The sequence below is a fragment of the Eptatretus burgeri genome, chromosome 7 (genome assembly GCF_056783735.1).
Source record: "Eptatretus burgeri isolate ZD-2024b chromosome 7, Ebu_testis_v1, whole genome shotgun sequence".
NCBI lineage: Eukaryota > Metazoa > Chordata > Myxini > Myxiniformes > Myxinidae > Eptatretus > Eptatretus burgeri.
Genome location: NC_140967.1, coordinates 50,197,020 through 50,221,175, shown reverse-complemented (window position 1 = coordinate 50,221,175; position 24,156 = coordinate 50,197,020). Strand labels below are relative to the sequence as shown.

Below are 24,156 nucleotides of genomic sequence, written 5' to 3'. Positions count from 1 at the left end.
AAAAAATCGGATTTTTTTCAAAAATTTCAAAGTCCTGTTGCTTGGCAACGGTGGCGTCCAGAGCAACGGTGCTCAAAAGCATAGAACTAGATCCTGGTATGAACCTATAAGTCAAGTTTCATCAAAATCGGTTGACTCCTCTGGCCTCCAGAGCTGTCCATTACATACAAACAAACAGACGGAAAAACCTGATAGTAAGGGTAGTCTCGTGGCCACCCAATAAAATACAGATAACAAAGGGGTTTCAGTAGAAAGCAGTTTTAGATACGCACATGTGGGGAGGCAATACGGCAGCTTTCTACTCGTATATAACGATGCTTATCAAATAATCACAATTAAATTACCTCATCCTTATGCTAATTCATGCAACATGGGAAATAACCATCGTTATATTAAGCAAAGTTATCTCCTCGAAGACATTCCCACAACAGTATATTAGCCTGTTCTCATACGCCTATTTCTTACTTGTTTTGTGTATGAAATGATCAGCATATTACTCTTAGCCAGCTGAGAAGTTTCTATTTTCCATGAAAATGGAAAATTTTCCTCCACGAAAGATTATATCCCATCCACAAAGCTCGACACCCCAAAAAAAAAAAAAATTCAATGGAGAAGGCACCTAGGTTCAGTTTGCCATTTGTTGCAAGCATGCAGTCGGTGGAATGCATAAATTATGAAATTAATTGGTTGTCAGTATAACCCTTGGTGAAGTGAAAGCAATAATCAGTGACACAATCAGCATTATTCCCCAAGAAATGCTACACTCTGTGTCGGAGAACATGCTGCGAAGAATTGATTTGTACTTACAACATGGTGGACTCTTTCAGAACTTCATTTAAGGTAATCACTTGTGTGGGTCATGGTCACGTCTTTCTGTAACATTGGGCTACATTTACGCAAAATATTAGGTTCCTAACTGATCTCGTTTTTGGTGTATGGGAATTATTTAGGGTTCTCGAATAAAACAAAAATCACCATGTGCTTCAATTGCCTTGCGGTTTGGGGATTGCTGCGTGTGGACATCTGATCAGCAGTTGCTCCTTCCAGTTCATCAAAGCTATGTTCCGTGGACCTGATGATGCATTGTGTTTTACTGTTTTATTTTAATTCCTGTTGCTGGTCGTATTTTTTTGGTCAAATTTTCTGTACCAAACCGTATCATGTTGTGTTGCATGGTCTAGTTTGTGTCCCTGGTAAAGTCTGGCCTGCTCGTGCTAGTCAGGTTGTGCTTCCACCTCTGTTCCCACCCCCACATGCCCCATTTTCACTCCTTTTATCCTAGGTGTTGTTATCTATCTTCTCCACCTCTCGCATTCTCCTCTACCCCCATCCTTACCCATGCATGCCTTGTTTGGCCGTCTTGGTCTATTTCCTCCCTCGGCCCGGCTGTTGGCATTTCCCCCTACTCTTTCTGCTGTTCATTTTGTTTTGTTGTGTCCTGATCTGTTCTGTGCTCTCGCTGTTTCACAAGCCTTGACTCTGTATACAAAACAAAAAAAATTGGAAAAGAGGGAGATAAAAATGGCATGATGAAAAACAGTATTTGACTCTTCATCCCTTTTTTTTAACGAGGTTTCCTTAAATCTTTTGATGTTGAAACTTTCAAACTGGTCATGCAGAATAAGAAAGGTGTATTCTCTTCATCGCCCACAAAGATATTGACGTTGTGAATGTAAAATCTTACATTCCACATGAATAGCAATAAGTAGAAAGAACAGACTTCTAGTGCAGAGCAGAGCAGAGGTTTTAGAAGCTGGTTCTGTTTTGCATAGATCCAAGGATAATTTATATGGTCGATCTCAAAGTTTCTTTACAAAGTGTGTCAGTGTTTTTATCGTCTCCACCTCCCCCAATGACTCACGATCCTTTTGTATTCCAAAGGAGTTTTCTTTTACTTTTCCATCATTGTACATTGTATGATGTTCACATTATTTTTATAGCCAATGTCTGGTTCTGTGAAAGTAGCAGTGCCAATCTGTTTTATCCAGATTTAACTTTGCATCCCAAAACCAATGCTATGTCCTGAAAAAGCTGTGGTTATGTTCAGAGTGTCCGGAAATGGATATACCATAAAGAGCATTGAATAGTTTTATTGTTATTCGAAATACTGATGTATATTTTTGAGATGAACACATGCATTAGACATGTACGTTTTGGTCTGTTTCGTTACCTCCACCACCGAAGGTGAAGGAGGTTATGTTTTCACCCCTCTCTGTTTGTCCTTCTGTGTGCAGGATATCTCAAAAAGTTGTGGACGGATCCGGATTAAATTATGGACAGGTTTGGTGTATGACAGGGACGAACTGATTAGATTTTGGTGAAGGTCCAAATCCACATCTGGCTGCTAGAATTTTCTCAGTGATTCTTCATCATTGAGAGATTTGGCCAAAAATGATAGAAAGCATATCTTAAAAAGTTGTGGACGGATCCGGATTAAATTTTGTGGACAGGTTGGGTGTGTGACAGGGACAAACTGATTAGATTTTGGTGAAGGTCCAAATCCACACGTGGCTGCTAGAATTTTCTCAGTGATTCTTCATCATTGAGAGATTTGGCCAAAAATGATAGAAAGCATATCTTAAAAAGTTTAGGACCGATTTAGACGAAACTTGTTGGAGACGTTGGGTGTGTGACAAGGAAGAAATGATTCAATTTTGGTGAAGATCCGGATCCAATAATCTTTTTTAAGTGTTTCTTCACCATCGAGACATTGGGCTAAACTGATATATATCATGATATCTTAAAAAAAAAATTGTGGATGGATTTGGATGAAACTTAGTGGAGGATTGGGTGTGTGACAAGGACGAATTGATTCGATTTTGGTGAAGATCCGAATCCGGATACGAGAATTATTTAATGTTTAAATACATTCTTCACCATTGCGAGATGCGGCCAAAAACGATATATAGCAGGATATTTCAAAAATGTATTGGGCCCGATACGTTCTCATGGATCAGGCATTGTGGGGCGGAGGTATGTGTTCTACCGAGTGCCCTTCTAGTTTTTTTTTTTTGTGTTATTATTTCGATATTCTCAAATTATTAATGAACTTCTACATGTCATCGATCATTCACTATAATCGATCTAATTTGGTGTTCAAGTAACGAGAAACATTTTCCAACACAGCGGTAGGGATGGATGAAACAGCATCACCAATAAGATGTTTCCCTTCTTCAAGGTCCCTTGGTTTGCTAGTGCAGTAGACTTTCCTTTTTTTTAATCCCCATAGATAAAAATCTAAAAGTGTTAAGTTTGGTGAACGAGGGAACCATTTCATAGGTCCTACTTGACCAATCCAACGGTCTGGCAAAGTTTGATTTAAAATCACTTTAATGATTTGAGCAAAGTAAGGTGGTGCTCCATCCTGTTGAAATATATCTCTTTGTAACAAGTCAGGATTTTCTTGGAGTTGTGGAATAAAGAACCCTCGTAGCATGTTGAGGTACGAAATGCTGGTGACAGTGCATTCATAAAAGAAATAGGGTCCATAGAATTGAGAACGTGACATGGTACACCAGACGTTTACTTTTGGTGAATCACTTTCATGTTCATACAATTCATGCAGATTTTCTTCTCCCATATCCTACAATTGTGACGATTACCTTTGTCTGATATGTGAAATGTCGCCTCATCACTAAAAATGACTTTAATTAAAAAAAAAAAATGTTCATCCGATTCTCTCCGTTCAGTTAATTCTTGATAAACATTTGCTCTTGTTTCATAATCCTTTTCTAAAAGTTTATGAGCTGTTTGCATTTTATAACATTTAAACCTCAATTCAAGGATATCATGAACAGCTTTTTGGAAAGTTTTTAACTCAAGTGATGCTCTCCTAATTGACTTCATTGGGCTGTTGGTAAGTGTATCCACTAAAGCATTCACCCTTCATTTGACTTTCTTGGCCTTCCAACAGATTTCCCCATGATGACAGAACCTGTAACTTCAGAGTGATCGACACATCTTCATACAGAGTGTCTTTCAGGCACTGGTTTGTTCATTTCACGCTGAAAACACCTTTGGGCCTGAATGAACTACATTCATGTACAGATCTCACAATTTTTTCTTTCTCTTGAGAACTTGTCATTATATCAGAAAATGGGGTTTCCCATGAAACAGAAAACAATATTCACAACAAACTAAAACTTACAAGTCCATTGCATGTATTCATATCAAACTTATTCAGTATCTCGAATAACAATAAAACTATTCAACGTTCATTTTGGAAAATTCATTTTCAGACACCCTGGAAAAAATTTTGTCGACATCATTTACAGGTCTCGGTAGAGCTTTATAATGCCACAGAAGTAGAAAAACTGTACATGAAATGTCATCACAAATGCAAAAACACAGTTTTTCAGAAACAGAAGAAAACCATTAATACACTGTCAGACCCCGCTATTCGTGGGGGATACGTTCCTGGAAAATGCCACGAATAGTGAATCTGTGAATAGCGGGGCATTGTTTCAATGGAAAAAGGGAGGATAGGTTCTCGGCAGTTCGTGATTCATGAGGGAAAATCAAAATTCCTGTGAAAAACCATGAATACGTCCGCAAAAAAATGCATAACCACGAACAAAAAAACTGTGAATACGCAAAGCACAGGGCCGCGATTGTCGAAGCAGGTAGCATTTTATAAACTGTGAATATGCAGGGTCCGCGAATAACGAATCCGTGAATAGCGGGTCTGGCAGTATATGCGGAATATTTGATGAAAAGTACACAGCTGTAAGTGCTGCCCATCGGAATACCATGATATCATCCAGCATGACGAATGCTTTGACAAATGTCGACTTTTGACTGGACTGGACACAATAAATGTCGAAGTTTTGTGCAAATTTATATGGCAAAAGCAAAATTGGAAGACATTTATTATGCATATGAGGTTTGGTGACAATGTGTAAAGTGGTGCGAGATGAGATAGGAAACGAAAATCAGACAGACAGATGCCATCCTTTTTTTATAGATTTTGATTCTCGAATTGTGTGATAAAGATGAATCTCAAATACTTTCCCAGAATCGGTCGTGTAATGGTTGGAGCATCCGCTCTGAGTCTGGGAGGTCAGCAGTTCGAACCCCGGCAGGGTCATAACACTGCTTCCTTGCTTGACGTTCAACATTTTAAAAGACAAGAGCACAGACAATCCCGATTGGTTTGCATCCATGGTGAGGAGGAAATTCCTCCTTGGGAAATGCCTCCACAAATGCGGTGAGAAATGCAGCACCATTGCTGTGACATCGCTGGTACCCTAGGAGATGTCAGCACTTCCCCCAAGCCTAAGTGGTTGTGTTTGTCTTGTCTAGCAGTCGTGTGTGTGTGTGTGTGTGTGTGTGTGTGTGTGTGTGTGTGTGTGTGTGTGTGTGTGTGTGGGTGTGTGTGCGTGCGTGTGTGTGTGTGTGCGTGTGTGTGTGTGTGTGTGTGTGTGTGTGTGTGTGTGTGTGTGTGTCAGTTACACTGAGCCTCAGATCCTGTAAAAAAAATAAAGAAGATAAAATATGCTGTATATATGTATACATATATATGTGCATATATAATATAATATATATATATATATATATATATATACATATATATATATATATATATATATATATATATATATATATATATATATATATATATATATATATATATATATATATTATTGGGTGGTCGCTAGACGACCCTTCGTCTCAGGTTTTCCGTCTGTCTGTTTGTTTGTATGTAATGGATATCTCTGGAGGCCAGAGGAGTCAACCGATTTTGATGAAACTTGACTGGGTTCATACCAGGATCTAGTTGTATGCTTTTGAGCACCGTTGCTGTGGACGCCACCATGGCCTTGCAATGGGACTTTGAAATTTTTGAAAAAATCCGAATATATATATATATTTTTAAATCGGCTTCCGCGCTTTTATGCGCACTATAATCAACCTCTTTGTCAAAAATGTTCAGCCCGATCCGTCAAAAACTGTATGACTAGTATGCAGTTATATTACTATATGCTTTCACCTCAACATTCACGTTGGGATTCCCTAACGTAGGGTTAGGGAATCGAACACAAATGATGAATGGACAGTTGCTCGTCATGTTCCTATATGGAACAACGAACGGCAAAAATGCCATCTGATGTGTTCTCTTATCTACATATTTCAAATTCGCCTTAGTCTAGCGACCACCCATGTCGCCTACCGGCTTGTCTTACTATAATTCACCGTCCGCCCGTCTGTCTGTTCCCAGGTACCGCAAAAATGGCTGAACCAATCGCAACCATTTTTTGGGTGTGTAATCCTGGGACCCCTTGGAGTAAAATAGGCATAAATATAATAGCATGACCCCCTTGTTGGCTCCCGTCGGGAGCGGGTGCTTTCAGTATATTTAATGGAACAATGAAATGTCACATGTCTGAAAGAACATATTGAAGATTGTTTCAAATAATCCCATCAAGGAACATACTGCGTATAAATCACACAAAGGAACATACAAAAAACATTGAATTCAACCACCATATTATAATATAACACCACAAAGAAATACATGACAATAATAGCTCTATAATGCATTGCAAATGCAGGTGAGGCAAAGCAACCTGGGTATGCTGAGTTGTCATTGTGCATAAATGACTATCGTGAGGTGCAAGAATGTTGAGATACATTTAAAAAAGAGAAAAGATCATGTTCTTCTTACTTCCCACAGTGGTAAGCATACCTTCACCACCATTCTGTTATTTCCATCCATTATATTTTCACAATGATTTTCAATGCCAGAGGAGACCATTAGGCCTATCAAGCCTGAACAATCTTACCAATATCAATGTAGCCCAAAATCTGCAATGCCTCTGAGTACCTGTCTAATTATGGTTTAAATCTATCTGCTGTTTTCCGTCGCCACCACCATATAGAGAAGCCTGCGACCAATCCATGGTTAGACGAAATGCTTTTTGCCACAGTTTTCTCACGATCATTACCAATAATGGTCAATCCCTAGACCCAGCAGACTCAATAAAATTGAGAAGGGTGCACTTGTCTCGTTGTATGGCTGCTGAATTGGCCACCAAAAGGTTGTCAGTTCAGAGAAGGCGGAGCTTTTGAGGATTCTACTGGAATTTGAGCTTCTCTCGGACAACTATCTTGTTGCTGTCATGTTGTCAGGAAAAACCTTGCTGGTTCGTTCATGACCTACAGGGAGGAAGTAATCTGCCTGCCTTGCCTGTTTGTTTTTTTTTTGGGGGGGGGGGGTTGTGGTTGCCTCTTAAATACCTCAGAACAACTATAGATTGGCGCTACTACCGTGCTGTATGAAATATCACAACTACCTTGCTCCCTTATAAAAGGCAGCTTGATGCATATTCCCTTAATATCATTTATTTAATAAACAGCATCAGTTCCAGTCCAATAGCAAGATGCACATTTCATTGAATTTAAAACGAAAGCTTCATTAACTGTTGGAGTTTAAGCTTAAATCTGAAAGGATTTGATCCTTTGATGTATTGATTTCGACATGAAGTGTGACCATCCCAAGAAAGAAAGGCAGACCTGAGAGTGAGAGAGGGAAGGAAAGATAAAGATGGATTGCAATACATCTTGTTAACCGCATTCTTTCTCGTACGTCTAATACTGAAAGAGCATTGTTCACTCTGTTTCTCCAGACCCTTGAATACACCTCGATTTCATACCATTACAGCACGTCAAGTTGGCATATTCTCTGACAAGATTGCAAACGCGCACAATTTGCAGCGCATTTTCTCATCGTGGTCGGTAGGCACGTGGCTGTTTGGTCGAGTGGTTAAAGACTCGTTTCTTTCACCGTTTACTTGCATGTGTTCGATTCCCATGGCTTGTTCGCTCTTGCCAACCCGCACTTGGCAAGTGTGGCGAATTTGTTGAGCACCCACCCCTCAACATCATTCGGGGGGGGGGGGGGGGGTCTTCATCCGGCAGTGGACTGAAACAGGCTGGTTTGAGGTTTGAGGTATGCACCGAACTTCTCAGCTCATACTCTGTGTGGTCCCAGTTGCTCTTTGATAATCCGTTTTAAAATCGAGCCAAGAGCTACATTCCTCTTGTCTGGTGAGCAAGAAATTGTGGAAGTAGTGAGTGTTACATCGAACTGATGTTGATTGAGCCATTTCCCAAATGTGGTGAATCATGGATTAGCATTCCATATTTTCCCTTCCCCAATTAGAATAATGAATTATGGATTGATAATCCAGAATTATAATTTGGAAGCTAGGGTTTATATTCAAACCAAACACATCAATCTGTAACTAGTTACACTGTACCCACCTCAATGATTGTAGGTTATACAGTTTTAAGGTCACCATATAATGCATGGACACTTTGGTACATGTATTATAATTTCCCGTAGGTAGTTTAATAGTGCTGCTGAAATTTTTTCACAACTATTGTGATATATTACAGGCATCGATGGAGGAGATTTTGTGGTGTAAAGTTATTTGGTTTGGGGAGGGGAAATGGAGGTGATGTTTTTCTTAAAGAACAATCACAGGTGTTCAACATGCCTTCGTGTCAAATATAAGCTCATACTGACCATTTGAAGCTAGCTGTGTCAACACGTGCTAATAAAATGAAAAGTGTGCTTTGAAAAGGTGCACCACACAGGGGAAAGGGAAGAAGGAATAGAGTCTTGCTTGAATGGTCAGGTAATTCAACTGAGCAAAGTGGGGAAGCGATTGGACAAGTCCAGATGTTAATTTCTCAAACTTACTTTGTAGATGTAAGTTTGCAACTCCATCAAAAGAAAGTGAAAGTTTTTGAGGTTTGGCAATGTGGGAATACTTAAGCCACAGAAACATTATCTGATGGTCATAACCTGACCAACTGTGATTTCAGAAGTACCAATTGAGTTACTGTTTTAGCATCCAGACTGGGATATTGAAGATTTGGAAAAAAAATTATCAAATAAAAGAACAGTGTTCAAACAGTATGGCAGCATACTGCCAAACTGCCAACTAAATTGGAAACCTTGCTTTTGATGTTGAAATGCTTTCTTTTCATCCCTTCCACCATGTGCATGTTTTTGGTCTGGTCCTGTCCTTAAGGATTTGTTAAATAAAATGTGATCTCATATCCGATTATATAATGTACTTTCAATCTTTATCATAAAATTACAAAGTAATGTTATACGTTTTTATAAGGCATAATAATGTAATTACAAATTACTTTATAGTTTGTGCAAGATTTGTAGTCCTGATAGTGTATTGGAAAGGAATTACTGCAGGCCATATTTGTGGTGCAGGGCTGGCAGGATAACCTAGCGGTATGCACACTTGCCTCTGAGCTGTCTCGCTTTGGTTTGACTCTTGGCCCGTACATCATTACGTCAGCCGACCATCAGAAAGACGTTAAACCTAAAGACCCATTTGCCATCACTGGTTGTTGATGAACGTTAAAGATCTTGCGGTGTCTTTCGAGAAGAGTAGATGAGCTATTGCTGTCAACCTGAACATATTACAAATCCCTGTCACCTATGGGCGAATATCAGGCCTGGCCAACATTCTTGTTGTTGTAGTAGTAGTAGTAGTAGTAGTAGTAGTAGTAGTAGTAGTAGTAGTAATTTATTGCAGCAACGTCACAAGAAGGTGGGAATATTTGGGGTCATGAAAGAATTAGTAATAGCAATTAGATATTGCGTGGGGAGCGTTGATACACTTATTGCACTATGGTGATGAATTTGTAATTGAATAACTTATTTCACCATCGCAGGAATACTTGTAGTAAATATTCCAATGTTGATATCTCGGAGTAGTGTGTGTTTGTGTGTTCTTCATCCACCCACTGTTGCACTGTTTAGATGCTGCGAGAGCATTTTAAGGCTTTCGAAGCATTTGTCAGTGCAGTAATTTGGTATTTCTCCGAAGGGATGAGCAGATACTTGTTGGCCAACCAGCTTTTCAAATGGCATCTGGGAAATTTTTGCATTCATAAGTGTTACCAAACAGAACAGCTACAGTGCCTAAAGAAAGTCTACAACCTCTTTCAAATTTTTCACCTTTTGTTGCCTTATAGCCTGGAATTAAATTGCATCAAATCAGACTTTTTCCACCTTTATATACACATCATAACCCACAAGTTCCAAGTGAAAAACAAATTCTACAAATTTCAGAAAATTCATTAAAAATACAAAACTATAATATCTTGGTTGGATAAGTGTCCACCCTCCTGAATTAATTCTTTGTGGAAGCACCTTTGTCAGCAATTACAGCTGTGAGTCTGTTGGGACAGGTCTCTACCAACTTCGCACACCTTAATTGGGCAATATTTGCCCATTCTTCTGCACAAAACTGTTCAAGCTCAGTGAAGTTACATGGGGAGTGCTGATGGACTCTCAATCTTCAAGTCGTGCCACAGATTTTTGATTGGATTTCAGTCGGGGCTCTGACTGGGCCATTCAAGGACATTGATATTTTTGTTCCTGAGCCCCTCCAGTGTAGCTTTGCCTGTGTGCTTCGGATCGTTGTCATGCTGAAAGGTGAACTTCCATCCCAATGCTAGCTTTCTTACAGAGGGCAGCAGGTTTTCCTCTGGGATTTTTCTGTATTTTGCTCCATCCATTTTCCCTTATATCTTGACAAGTGCCCCAGTCTCTGCTGATGAGAAACATCTCCATACCATGATGCTGCCACCACCATGCTTCACAGTAGGGATGGTGTTCTTTGGGTTATATGCTGTTTTGGGTTTGTGCCAAACGTAACATTTTGCATTTAAGCCAAAAAGTTCCATCCTGGTTTCGTCGGACCATAACACTTTTTGCCCCATGGCACGGTTCGCACACTCCTTGAAACTCCTTGAATTTCCTGGAAAATGATATTCCATTTTCCAATACTTGAAAGTCCTGGAAAAAAGAAAAACTCCTTGAAACTCTTGGAAACTCCTGGAAAATAAACCCATTTGTGTGCACTGTCCCTTACATATTTCTATCCTCTTTTTATTTATTTTTGTAAGAAAATAAGCCGACGTCGGTCATTTTGCCGCCAACGGATTGATTGACCTGGATTAGGGTTATGTTCATTGATTCTGTATGCAGTTGTAAAGTGTAGTAGAGTATCAGCTAATGAAAAGCATTGGAAATATATGCTCTAACAATTCATTTGCTGTTGATCAATGACGCCACCGTAATCTCCCTGTCAGTAGCATATTGACTTCAATATTGAGTAACTGCATGAACGTCTCTGCGCGGAGAAACTTTTCGGCTGCAGAACGGAGAAGAAAAATGTCCAAAATTTGTTATGTCAACACCGCGTAGCTCAGCCATCCCCACTATCGGGATTGGCTAGAAAGGGTGTCCATCCACAAAGCAAGATGTCATGTGTGCAAGAAAGTTGTAGATATTTCGAACATGGGCAAAAGCGTGCTCAAAAGTCATGCCAAGGGAACCAAACACGTGCACTTGATGCAGCAGACTGCGGCCGATTCAAGTTCGCGAATTGCAGAATTTTTTGTATCAGCGAGCACATCGGCACCAGCAGGTATCGTCATGGATATTTGTTTATGAAATAAACTATTAAGCGTAAAACGCATCTGCCGCAATTGGATTTCAATGAACAAATCACGAAAAATTCCAGTTTATAAATTTGACTTTTTGTAACCAAGGGAGATAGACTTAGCACAGCTAAAATAACAGTATAACGGGTTGTCTCCCCTTGAATGATTATGAATGATGAGTGAAATAATATCTTCATTTCTTGAACACACAAACCGCTCAATTTATATTAATGGTACAAAACCAAGAAATAAAATAAACATTGAATGATAGGAAATTATGATTATAATAAAATATAATATAATTATATAAAATACTTAATTGAAAATTGTAAAACGGTAAATTATTAATAAAGTTATGATAATCAATTTTTTTATCATATAAATTGTTCTAAAGTTTATGGCTTTGGAATCAAACCGACTGAGAAAATAAATGGTACTGATATTTAATGAAAAAAAAAAATTAAGGAACAATTTTAAAGTTGTGATTTGAATTTAGAGAATTTTTTTTATATTACTGATTACTGATGACTGATGATGTATTTAATAAATTGTGATATGAACTATGTTACAGTGGATCCGCAGATAGAGGTTGATGTGAGACCGGCATCAGCCAGCACAGCAACTACTGCAACACCGAGACCAACAACAATACAGGACTTTGTCACAAAGGATGAGGTGCTAAAGGCAGAGATTCTTTGGGCTTGACATGTTATAGAGTCCCACCAATCATACAGGTCCTGTCAAGGTATTTGAACACTCTTTCACAGGATGTTCCCAGATTGTGGCATTGCATCGCAATTTCAATGTGCAGAAAAGAAGACTTCCTACTTAAACGTAATTGGTCTTGCACCGCACTTCAAAGCGCTTCTGAAATAAAAGGTTAACAGCAGTTATGTGCTACTCTTTGATGAGTCCTTGAATGAAAAAAATCAGAAGCAGATGGATTTTTACATCTGTATTTGGGACAATGATGAGGTAAAATCACGATACTTGGACTCAAAGTTTGTCAGCCATTGTACTGCTGATGACATGCTAGAGGAATTTAACATCGTATTGGAGCGTTTAAATCCATGCAACCTGATACAGATCAGCATGGACCGTCCCAGCATGAATTGGAAGTTCCATCACAGCATGCAATCACAAATGGAGACAAATTACGGGAAATGCTTGTTGGATGTAGGCTCATGTCCTCCATGGTGCATTTCAGACCGGCGTGGAGAAGTCGGAGAGAGGAATTTCTTCACTTTTAAGGGCCCTATACACCCTGTTTCGTGACTCACCTGCACGTAGAGAGGACTATCTTCGTGTCACAGATGGCACCAAGCTACCGCTAAAATTCTGCAAAACAAAATGGTGAGACAACTCACCCTACGCACAAAGAGCGATAGAAATATGGGACAGTGTTTGCAAGTATGTTGGAGAAGTGAGAAAATCAGTTCCTAACCCCGACAACCAGTCCTTTTCCAATGTGAAGAAAATTGTTCAAACTCCCCTCACGCTGGCAAGACTGGAATTATTCTTTGCCCTATCCCAGGAAATTTCGCCATTCCTGACAACCTATCAAGATGATCGGCCCTTGTTGCCTTTTATTTCACTTGATTTGCATGAGTTGATACTAAGCTTACTTCAGAGATTTGTAAAGCACTCAGTCACAGAACGTCTCACACCTGTAAAGCTGGTGTCGTTTGATGTAAGAAAAGATGACAACTACGCCGATCTGTCCAAGATTGACATGGGACTGGCTGCCGACAAAGCTCTGAAAGAAGTTGTTCGCTCCGAGAAAGCATCCGATAGAGCAGTTTTCGAGTTTCGCAATGAATGCAGACGGCTTCTTGTGGAATTCGTGTCAATGCTGATTGAAAAGGCACCAATCAAATATGCCCTTGCCAGACACTTAGCATGTCTGGACCCAAGACATTTCAACTAAAAGGAAGTAGTCATCCGCTGCATGTGCAGAACAGTGAGTGCCCTTTGTGACGCCAAGTGGATAACACCAGAAAATGGCGATGAGACTGTCCGCCAGTACTCAAGATATCTGACTGACGCTTCAGTCAAACACGCACACTTCGATCGAAAGAAAGATCGCCTTGACCATCTGTGGCATGCAGACATTGCAAAAAAAGAGTTCAGTAATCTGTGGGAGGTTGTGAGACAACTTTTGCCACTGTCTCATGGACAGGCTACAGTTGAAAGGGGCTTCTCGATAAACAAAGAAATTGAGGTGGAAAATCTGAGAGACGAGTCCTCAATTGCCCAGAGAGTAATCTGTGATCATCTTCACAATGTCGGAGGGTTGCAGAAAGTTGAACTCGACAAGAAGCTGCTATTGTCTGCAAGTGCTGCACGAAGGAAGTACCAAGATTACTTGGATGAGCAGAAGCGAAATAAACAGCTGGCCTCTGTCTCGGACAGAAAACGAAAGACAGAAGAAGAATTATCGGACTTAAAATCACGCCTAAAAAGACTCAAAACAGACACTGACTCGATGTAAAAAAAACTGCGGACGAGTTTTCATTGAGAGCAGAAAGAGAGAGAGAGATTTGTCATTTGTTAGTTAAGCTAACAGTTTGAGAGAGTCCTCCAAAAAGAAGCAAAAATAATTGATAGAGTTCGAGAAACTTGTGGTAGAAAATGTAAAGCCTCTAAGAAACCTGTAAATGCTTGTGGCACTTACGGATGACATGCAAGTCAGTTCAACAAAGGTGACTTGTTGATCACAAGTGACATTAAATGCAAAAATTTCTGAGAAAGTATGTAAAAAGTATTTTCTTCACAGATTTGTTAATATATACATTTTCTTGTCTCATACGATAAAACAGTGTTGTGTGAAATTGCCTTTAAATATTGCAGCTTAATTACGGCTTAATTGCGGCTTTTAAGATAAGTATGTAAAAGTGTTTTGTTTTTCAAAATATTTGTAGTTTTTTAATTAATATATCCGTTTTCATGTTTCATGTAGTAAAACAGTCTTGTGTGTAATTGCCTTTTAAGTTTACATAATTTTATTGCAGTTCAATCAGGACTTGAAAGATACGTCCATGTATCTGTAAATGCTTGTTTATGCAAAAAAGTTGAGAAAGTATGCAAAAGTTGTCATCATGTCATCACTTCCGGTTCCGGGTTTGGAGCGTCAAGAGTTCTCCTTTGGGGCTCTCTGCTGACGTTCTCAAAGTTAAGTTTCCGGTCGTTATTTATCCCGTTTTAACTGTTTAATTTTCTCACCTACATGTTCCTGTGTGTTCCTAGTTCAGTTTTGTTTCAAAAATCGTGCTATTTTGTGAGTTTTTGTCGACGTTCTTACCGGGTGTTTGAGGTCTAGGCCTTGGCCTAGGCTTGAGGCCTATCGGTTCCCCTCGGTGTTCGATGGTTTTTTTTTTTTTTTGTATTTTCTCCCCATTACCTTCAATTTCTATCCTCCCACTTTCCAAACGTTCCCCATTCTCCCAACTAATCTCTCTATTTCTTATCTTAAAAAAAAAAAAAAATTAAAAAATTAAAATAAAAAAACAACAACAATACGCAAACCTTCCCCCGATTCTGCTTCTTCTTCTTCCTCTTATTCTTCCTCCACTTCTTCCTCGATTTTTTTTTCTACAACACTTCCATGACCTAATCTGTTGTAAACTCTCTCAAACATTAATAATAATAACAAAAACGATCTTATAATGCTTCATCTTCCTCTTTCACACATGTGGTACTCTTTACTGTTTCATAATAATGCACAACTCTTCTGCTATTTTAACAGACTGCTCTCATTTCGACCTCTCCTTCATTCCTTGCCGAAAAAATCAAACTGTTACAGCATTTCTTCTCTCCATTCTCTGAATTCGCTTTTATTGCATCCATCAAGAATTGTGTTAAATCGCATCTCTGACCTAAAACTTTTAAAAACCCCAGTTTGCGATGAATGTTCGCTTTCCATCAACCATTCTTTTTTTCCAACTTCAGTGCCAACTCACTCCTCTCACCCCTCACTCTCACTCTCAAAGCAACCATCCCACTCTTCTCCCTCCAAGCCTCCCTCTCACCTATCTCAAAAATTCCCCCCTCACCTTTCTCCCACCTTTCATCCCCCTCACTCATCCTTCTCAAAGTTGCCCCCCCTCTCATCCACTAAGCTGCCTCCTTCCACTGCCCTCCCACCTCCATCTCTTCACTCTACCTCCTCAAATCCTCAACTGCCTTCTTCCCCCTCTCTTGTCCCCCCTCTCCCCCAGCAACACAGAGCCTTTTTCTCCTCCTCATTCGGCCCCCTCCCCGTGCTATTCTGCAATCCCCCACACTCTTTCAATAACCTCCTTACCTCCCCCCTCCTCGTCCCTTGTCCTACCCTCCCCCTCCCCCACCCCCTGCACCCAAAGACTCCTCCCTTACCTCTTCATTAAAAGTGTGGACCTCAAATATCCGGGGCCTTCGCTCAAACCTTTCAGATCTTTCCATACAGGCTGCCACTGACAAACCAGACATAATCTGCCTAACAGAAACTTTCCTCTCCCAAGACGTGTCTGACTCCCAAGTATCTCACCCCGGTTACTCCCTCCTCCGGTATGACAGACCTGTGCCTCGTCCTGGTGGAGGTGTTGCTCTCTTCATCAAAGACTCTATTCCTCACTCTCCATGCACTGCCCTCACTCCCCCACACCCCCAGGAATACCTCTGGCTGCGGCTTCCCCTCCACTCCCACCTCATGTTTATATGTGTACTGTAGCGTCCACCGAATAGTGATGACTCCATCAACACCTCACTATCCGAAAACATGGACCATCTTCTTTCTTCTCATCCAAACTCTCTTTTCCTCTTGTGTGGTGACTTCAATTGTCATCATTCCAATTGGCTAGATGTGGGTACCTCTCTCACCTGTCATGGCACCTCAGCAAAAGCTTTCTGCGACTCATTGGGACTGACTCAATCGGTCAACTTCCCGACCCGGATCTCAACCAATGGTACTCCATCTCTTCTGGATCTGATTTTGACAAATTTCCCTGACAATATCTGCTGCTCGTCTTCCGCTGCAATCGGTTCTTCTTTCCACGTCCTTGTCAAAGTTGACATCTCTCTGGCTGTTATCAGAGAACCACCTCAGCGCCATTGAGTCTGGCATTTCACTCAAGCCGACTGGCAGGGTCTCCAAGCAGCTCTCAAACTTATAGACTGGTCTCCTATCACGACGTTCTCCAACATCAACTCATCCTGGGAATTCTTTCATAGAAACTTGCTCTCCCTCATGCACACATTTATCCCCTCTCGTCTTCAGTTGTCCTACCCTTCCTCCCGCCCTTGGTTTACTGAAGCTTGTGGCGAGGCAGTTGTCCTGAAACAACTTGCTTTTGCCTCTTGGAAAGCAAACCGAACTGAGGGCAATCTCAGTTCCTTCCACAAAGCTCGGAACAAGTGTGTATCTACCCTCAGGAGAGCCAGAAAACAACATCTTTCTCATCTCAAGTCTGAACTCTCAAACCTCTCTCCCTCCTCAAAATCCTGGTGGCGTTTAATGAAATCTGTTTCTGGTGTATGCTCCCCCTCCATCCCCTCCCTTACCTCAAATGGCTGCACTGCTGATACCGCACGTGAAAAAGCTGAATGCCTAAACTCGGTGTTTGCAGCTAAATCTTGTGTCCGAAACCCATCACCTTCTCCACCCACCTTACCCAGTCGCACCCAACTGTCCCTGGACTCTGTGTCCTTTGCTCCTAACAAGGTGGAGAGCTTGCTTTCAAACCTCGACTCAGATTCTGCAACCGGTCCAGACGGCATCAGCCCACGTGTCCTCAAAGCCTGCTCTTCTGCTCTTGCTCACCCTCTCTCTGTTCTATTCACCCTCTCATTTGCTCAAGCTCATCTGCTATCTGCTTGGAAATCTGCAAACATCACTGCCCTGCATAAAAAGGTGCAAAAACAGATCTCTGCATCTACAGACCAATCAGCCTTCTCCCAATCATCAGCAAGGTTATGGAATCCATCATCGCTTCAGACATGAAATCCTTCCTCTTCTCCAATGGCTTGATTTCCGATCATCAATTTGTTTTCAGACCAGGTCACTCTCCCCTGGATATGCTGCTTCTGCTCTCCCATCAATGGATGGAAGTCCTCAATGCCAGACAGGAAATCCGAACCGTATCCCTGGACACATCACGTGCTTTTGACAGTCTGGCACCCTGCCCTACTCACCAAACTCTCTTCCCATGGTATCCAAAGCCATCTCCACTTATGGCTCGCAGACTTCCTCTCCTGTCGCAGTCAACGTGTGGCCCTAAATGGAGTTCTTTCATCCCCTCTTCCTGTCCAGGCTGGAGTTCCTCAAGGTGGCGTTCTGGGCCCTGTTCTTTTCCTGGTTTTCATCAATGATCTCTCCGACTCTCTGGAAAATCCTCTATATCTCTTTGCTGATGACTCCACCCTCTGCCATACCATCTGTCATCCCTCAGACCGGCAAGCAGCATCTTATTCGCTCACTGCACATTTGGATAAAATCACAAACTGGTCCAACACGTGGAACATGTCTTTCAATCCAGACAAATCTCACGATTTCACTATGTCTCTTCGAAAGGACCGTTTAGAACCCCCCCCCATCCATTTCTCAACAATCCTCTGGAAGAAGTCTTTTCTTTCAAGCTTCTGGGTCTCACTATCTGCCATGACCTTTCCTGGGAAAGTCACATTTCCAACCTCGCCTCCAAAGCCAGTTGCCGACTGGGAATCCTCCGTAATGCAAAGTCCTTCCTCGGCCCTCTTGAGCTCCTGACCACTTACAAAGCTTTTGTCCGTAGCCTGATGGAGTACTGCTCTCCCCTCTGGGCTGGTGCTCCTGCCTCCCACTTTTCTCGGCTTCACGCTGTCGAAACCAGGGCATTTAGGATCATCGGCATCTCCCGCAATGAAGCTGAGTCTTTGGGCCTCTCACTCCTTCACCGCAGGTTCGTCGGTGGTCTTTCTGTCTTCTACCGTCTCCTCTCCAGCCTCGCCCCCCCTGCTCTCTCTGCGATTTGTCCCCACCACATTTCCACAGGGCGCTCAAGGTCCGCCAACAACCCCCTCTGGTAAAACTACCAAAATCATGAATCACTGCTCACCTTCACTCTTTCATTCCTCTTTTTTCCCGCCTTTGGAATAAACTCCCTCACTCTATTCTTTCCCATTCTTCCCTCCAGTCTTTCAAAACAGCTGTTCACCACCACCTCTTATCATCCCCCATCCAAATCCTCGATCTTTTCTACCCCCGACAATCCACCCAAGTCCACTTCCTTGAATTCCCCTGCTTTCCTTCCTGAAAGTCCTTGTAATATCCATCCTCTCTTCCCCATGTTTGCCGTCCCATCCCTCTCCCTTCCACAGATCTTCTCATGTGTCTGTTCCCCACTGTTTTGTCCTTCCCACTCCCGCCCCTCTTGTCTCATGCCCCCTTGCTGTGCGTTGTGTGTTAGCTCTCATACGAGCCTCGACAAGGTATACAAAAAAAGAAAAGAAAAGTGTTTTGTTTTGTTGGCAAAGATTTATAGTAATTTAATTAATATATATGTTTTCATGTTTCATACAGTAAAACAGTATTGAGTGAAATTCCCTTTACTTACATGTATTGCAGTTCAATCATGAAAACAATTCATAAAAAAGACCGATTATAGAATTTTGTGCATTCCTTCAATCAGTAAATTGTTGAACACAAGGTATAACACAAGCATTATGTTTCCTTGAAGATGACAATTTGTCCTGGAAAACTCCTGGAATTTCATTCAGTCAGGACTGTACGAACTCTGCATGGCTTCAGAATCTTCAGAGTTTTTTTGCATACCTCATAAAGCTTCAAGGTGAGCTTTTTTGAGTAATGGCATCCTTCTTGCCACCCTACCGTACAGGCCAGACTTGTGGAGTGCTTTGCATATTGGTGTCACATGCGATCTGTCACATGAAAGTGAGCAGTCCTTGCCAAAAAGGCATGTAGCTCTTTCAAAATTGCCATTGGCCTCTTGGTGGGATCTCTGATCAGGCTCCCCCTTGCTTGGTCATCCAGTTTGGAGGGACGGCCTGTACTAGGCAGTGTCTTGGTGGTCCCATGCACCTTCCACTTCTTAATAATTGTCTTGACTGTGCTCCAAAGGATATTCAAGGCCTTTGAAATATTCTCATACCCATCCCCTGATCTGTGCCTTTCCACAACTTTATTCCAGAGGTCTTTTGAAAGCTCCTTGGTTCTCATGGTTGATTCTTTGCTGTGAAATGCACAACCCAGCAGAGGAAACCGACAGGAACAGCTGATTTTATTTTGAAATAATCAGAATCACCACAATTTAGCACAGGTGGAGGCCAATTAACTTGGTGTGTGATTTTGAAGTCACATTTGCTCTACGGCGAGGATACGGCGGCCATACGCCCTCTGAATTGACAGAAACGTGCGGCGGCCGCAGAGTTTCTGCGGTGGCCTCAGGGTGGCCCTACGCCGTTTGGCTATATTTTACAGGTCGTAAGGTCGCCGTGGAATTATAACGCGGAGTTATAACTTTTTTCATTTCTACGTTCGCCGTAGCAATTCGACAAGCCGAAACAAAAAAACTGGTAAAAAAAAAAAAACACTCGTTCCCATCTGTCTGGCCGCACGTTCGCCTTAGGGCCCCCTGCGGTCGCCTTGCGGGCACCTTGCATCTGCCTTGAAAATCCTATGGCCGCCGCAGGAACGCCCTATGGTCACCGTGCGACATCAAATCAAAGACCGTACGGCACCCCCACGTTTTCGGTCTCCACAATTTATAAATACGCCGTGCGGCTCCCCGAAAAATAAAAACCCATGTGACTGCTACATTGTGTGACCGTGGAAATACTGCGGCCGCCGCATAATTGCTAGTGGCCGTAGATTTTGGAGACCCCACGGCCGCCGTGGCAAATGTGACTTAGGCCTAAATACACCGTGCGGCTCCCCGAAAAATAAAAACATATGTGACTGCTACATTGTGTGACCGTGGAAATACTGCGGCCGCCATATAATTGCTAGTGGCCGTAGATTTTGAAGACCCCACGGCCGCCGTGGCAAATGTGACTTAGACCTTACACCTGATTAATTTGCAATTGCTATTATAAGGGTGTGAATACTTATCCAACCAAGATATTCTAGTTTTGTATTTTTAAGCAATTCTCTAAAATGTGTAGAATTTGTTTTTCACTTGGAAGTTGTGGGTTACGATGTGTAAATAAAGGTGGAAAAATTCTGGTTTCGTGCAATCTAATTCCAGGCTGTTGGACAACAAAAGGTGAAAATTTTGAAAGGGGGTGTAGACTTTCTACAGGCACTGTACCTGAACATCCTCTCCGAAAGGATGTTGTACTCGATGATGCAGTGCCCTATATGCTCAGTGCTGTGATTAGTGGTTGGATTCTGTTCCATCAGGGATCAAACCCAGACCAGGCAAATCAGAATTGACATGCTGCCTGTTAACTATACTGTCAGTCCTTGGAGTTACATAAAATATGAAAATTATGCAGTAAAATTAATAATGCAAAATATATGCCACACTTGAGAATTTCGTCATCTATATTGGGGAAAAGATAAAATTTATACATATAGTTTTAGGATAATTTTTGTGTTTTGTCTCCCACAAAGTAAGGCCTGGTTGTCCTAATAGTGGTTTAACATAAAGAAGTTGTGGTCACAATGCTGTTCTATTCATCAACTTGATGTTGGACCAATTTCAACAATCAGCCTGTAAGCAAAGCCACATTGGCCTCACATTGGGCCAACTTTTACATCCTGAATAGGGTTGGGTTCCACATATTCTGTTTGTTCTGGGAATATCTAGATATTACATATGCAAAGATGGCTGAATATTTGTCTTCATCCCATTGTCCTCCCACTCACTTTTTTCATGTATCCTTTCAATCTGTGTTACCTCCGCCACTGAAGGTGGACAGTTTTGTTTTCACCTTTGTTTATCTGTCTGACTGTCTCTGAGCAGAATATCTCAAAAAATTAGAGACTGATTCAGATGAAACTTGGTGGACAGTTTGGGTATGTGACAAGGACAAATTAATTCGATTTTGGTGAAGATCTGGATCAAGCTGTTGGTGTTTGGTATGCAATCTGAGGCTGCTGGTTGCATCATTTTCTGGAAGCGTGGCTATGCCACTGACGCAGTGCCGTTGTTACCAGTAAGCTGTTACTCGTTTTGCCAACCTCGGAAGGATGACAAGCTGAGTCAACCTGCCTGGTGTTCGTTCAAGGGTATGAATGACAGGGGCTCAAACTCAAGACCCTAAGATCTTAAGCTAACCACATTAACCATAAAGCCAACACCAGGCTTTATTACCTCCACCACCGAAGGTAGACAGGATATCTGTGGACAAGGTGGACAGGACAGGATATTTCACCCCTGTCTGTTTGTCTATCTGTGAACAGGATATCTCAAAAAGTTATGGAAGGATTTGGACGAAATTTGGTGGACATGTTGGGTATGTGACAAGGGAGAAATGATTCGGTTTTGGTGAAAATCTGGATCCAGATATGAGAATTTTTTTTTTTTTAATTTTGTAAGTGATTTTTCACCATTGTGAGATGTGGCCAAACATGATATCTCGCATGATATTTAAAAAAGTTGTGCATAGATTCGGAAGAAACAAGGTGGATTAGTTGGTTAGGTGACTAGAAGAAGCCAATTCAATTTTATTTCAGGTTCGGATGCAGATCCGGCCTTATCAGTGGGATACAAAACATAAAGTGTTCAGCCTGGCAGAGGAATGCACTCCGCTGAGTGCTGTTCTCATGTTTTTATCCAAGGAATTCTTCACCACTGACAGACAGGGCCAAAAACGTTATACAGCAGTATATATCGAAACATTGTGAATGGATTCAGATGAAACTTGGTGGATAGGTTGTGTGTGTGATGAGGACAAACTTATTCGATGTTGGTGAAGATCCAGATCTGGCTTATCAGTGGGATGCAAAATGTGAACTGTTCAGCATTGTGGAGGTATGTGCTCCACCGAGTGCCGTACTAGTTCCCTCTCATTTCCTTGTTATCGTGCTTTATGAATCTATTTTCCCTTTACTTGCTCCTCTTCTCTTTACTCCATTTTTTTCTCCTATTCCATTCTTTATGTCAATTTTTTTTCTCAATTTGCTCACCACCATACTTTATGTCTTCATAATGTGTGGATGATATTTACCTCCTTCACCGTAGGTAGAAGTAAGTTACGTATTCACCCCTGTTTGTTAGTTACTTGGCAAAAAAACTTATTTTTGCCAAGTATGTTGATCAGTTTGGTTAGTTTGTTTGTTTGTTACAACTTGTGAAAATCGAATATTTTTCAAGTACATTGGTTGGTCCTGTGAGTTATTGTGTTGTGCTTGTCTTTTTGTCTGTTTGTATGTCAATCGCCTACAGGTCACAATTTTGAACCGATCTTCATGAAACTTCACCATATGAGAGAGTTTGTCATAATGCAAGAAGCCTATTCTTTTTGAGGTCAAAGGTCAATATAGGCCAAAGGTCAACGACACAGGTGCAATTTCTAATATCGTCAATTTTCATCCGATTGACGAGAAATTTGAACAGGATTTGCATATTTGGTCGCTGAATTCAACCACTAATTATTTTTGAGGTCAACATAGGTAAGGCCATAGGCCAAAGGTCAACAACTTAGGTGGAATTTCTAAAATCCTCAATTTCATCCAATTGACTTGAAATTTAAATAAGATTTGCATATTTGGTCATTGAATTCAACCATCAATTATTTTTTAAGGTCAAATTTGTTTTTGGGATTTCGCATGTATGGTGCTCTGTATGTATGTATTACATTAGACCCTATGAGACCCCTTAAAACACCTCAAACCCTTTACAATCCCAAGACCCATTGAGACCCTTTCAGACAATTCTGACCCTTTAGACCTCTTTGACCTTTTACGACACTTTAAACCCTTTTTACCCTTTCGGCCCATCTCGACCGAAGCAGACCTTTTGACCTTTTACCCTTCAGACCATTTGACCTTTACACATTTACAATGAGACCATTTTGAATTTTTATTGACAATCAACGACCTTCCATTTAGTACATCCTTCCATTTATTTGTCACACAAAATACACCGCATAAAACAAGTCCTGGTGAGGGTCTCATTGCTCTTTCTTGTTCTGCATGTTTTGAGTTTAATCACAGTGTCTTATGCAATACAATGGCAAGCCATTTGTGAGATTTCTGGTGTTGTATTATTTTCCAGACATAAAATGTTCGGGTAACCAAGTTGAATAAGTTTAGCCTACTCAGTAAATATTTATTGTATGTGCACATGGGGGGGTGGTGGGTCAAGGAGATAATTATAATTGGAAATTGAAATTTTTTACACAATAGGAAGAAGAAGGTTATGGAAAGCAGGTAAAGCATTTCAGTAATGTGAGAAGAGGAAAGGGGTATTTTTTTTGTGTGGAATATGTGTATGTAACAATTATAAGGCCCCAAATATTAAATTACAACCGTTGAATGGTCTTATATGGCCTTGAACCCCCTGCCTTTTCTGATTTTTGCCTCTTCCCATATTTGCCAGTATGCAAACATTCATCGAGTTACCTCTTCTAAAATCCTTAATTTCTGATCACTTCCACTCCTTTTCCTCATTTAATTAGCTGGTATAACCACTTCCATGTGTTTGTCCAATCCTGCTCTTTTATTCAGTGCTTCAACGTGGCAGCACACCAACCTAT

General features: G+C 41.1%; 1 protein-coding gene across 2 annotated transcripts in view; it reads left to right on the top strand.

The window, feature by feature from the left end:
• TANGO6 (transport and golgi organization 6 homolog) overlaps nt 1-24,156 on the top strand; it is a 243,566-nt gene that overhangs the window by 1,798 nt on the left and 217,612 nt on the right. The window contains exon 1 of one of the 2 annotated variants that reach the window (XM_085888468.1): nt 22,329-22,430. The exons of the other annotated variant lie outside the window; for it this stretch is intronic. Within the exon in view, the coding sequence (XP_085744594.1) occupies nt 22,344-22,430 (87 nt within the window). The 5' untranslated portion in view covers nt 22,329-22,343. Of the gene's footprint in view, nt 1-22,328; nt 22,431-24,156 lie in introns of those variants that run through there. 2 annotated transcript variants of the gene reach the window in all.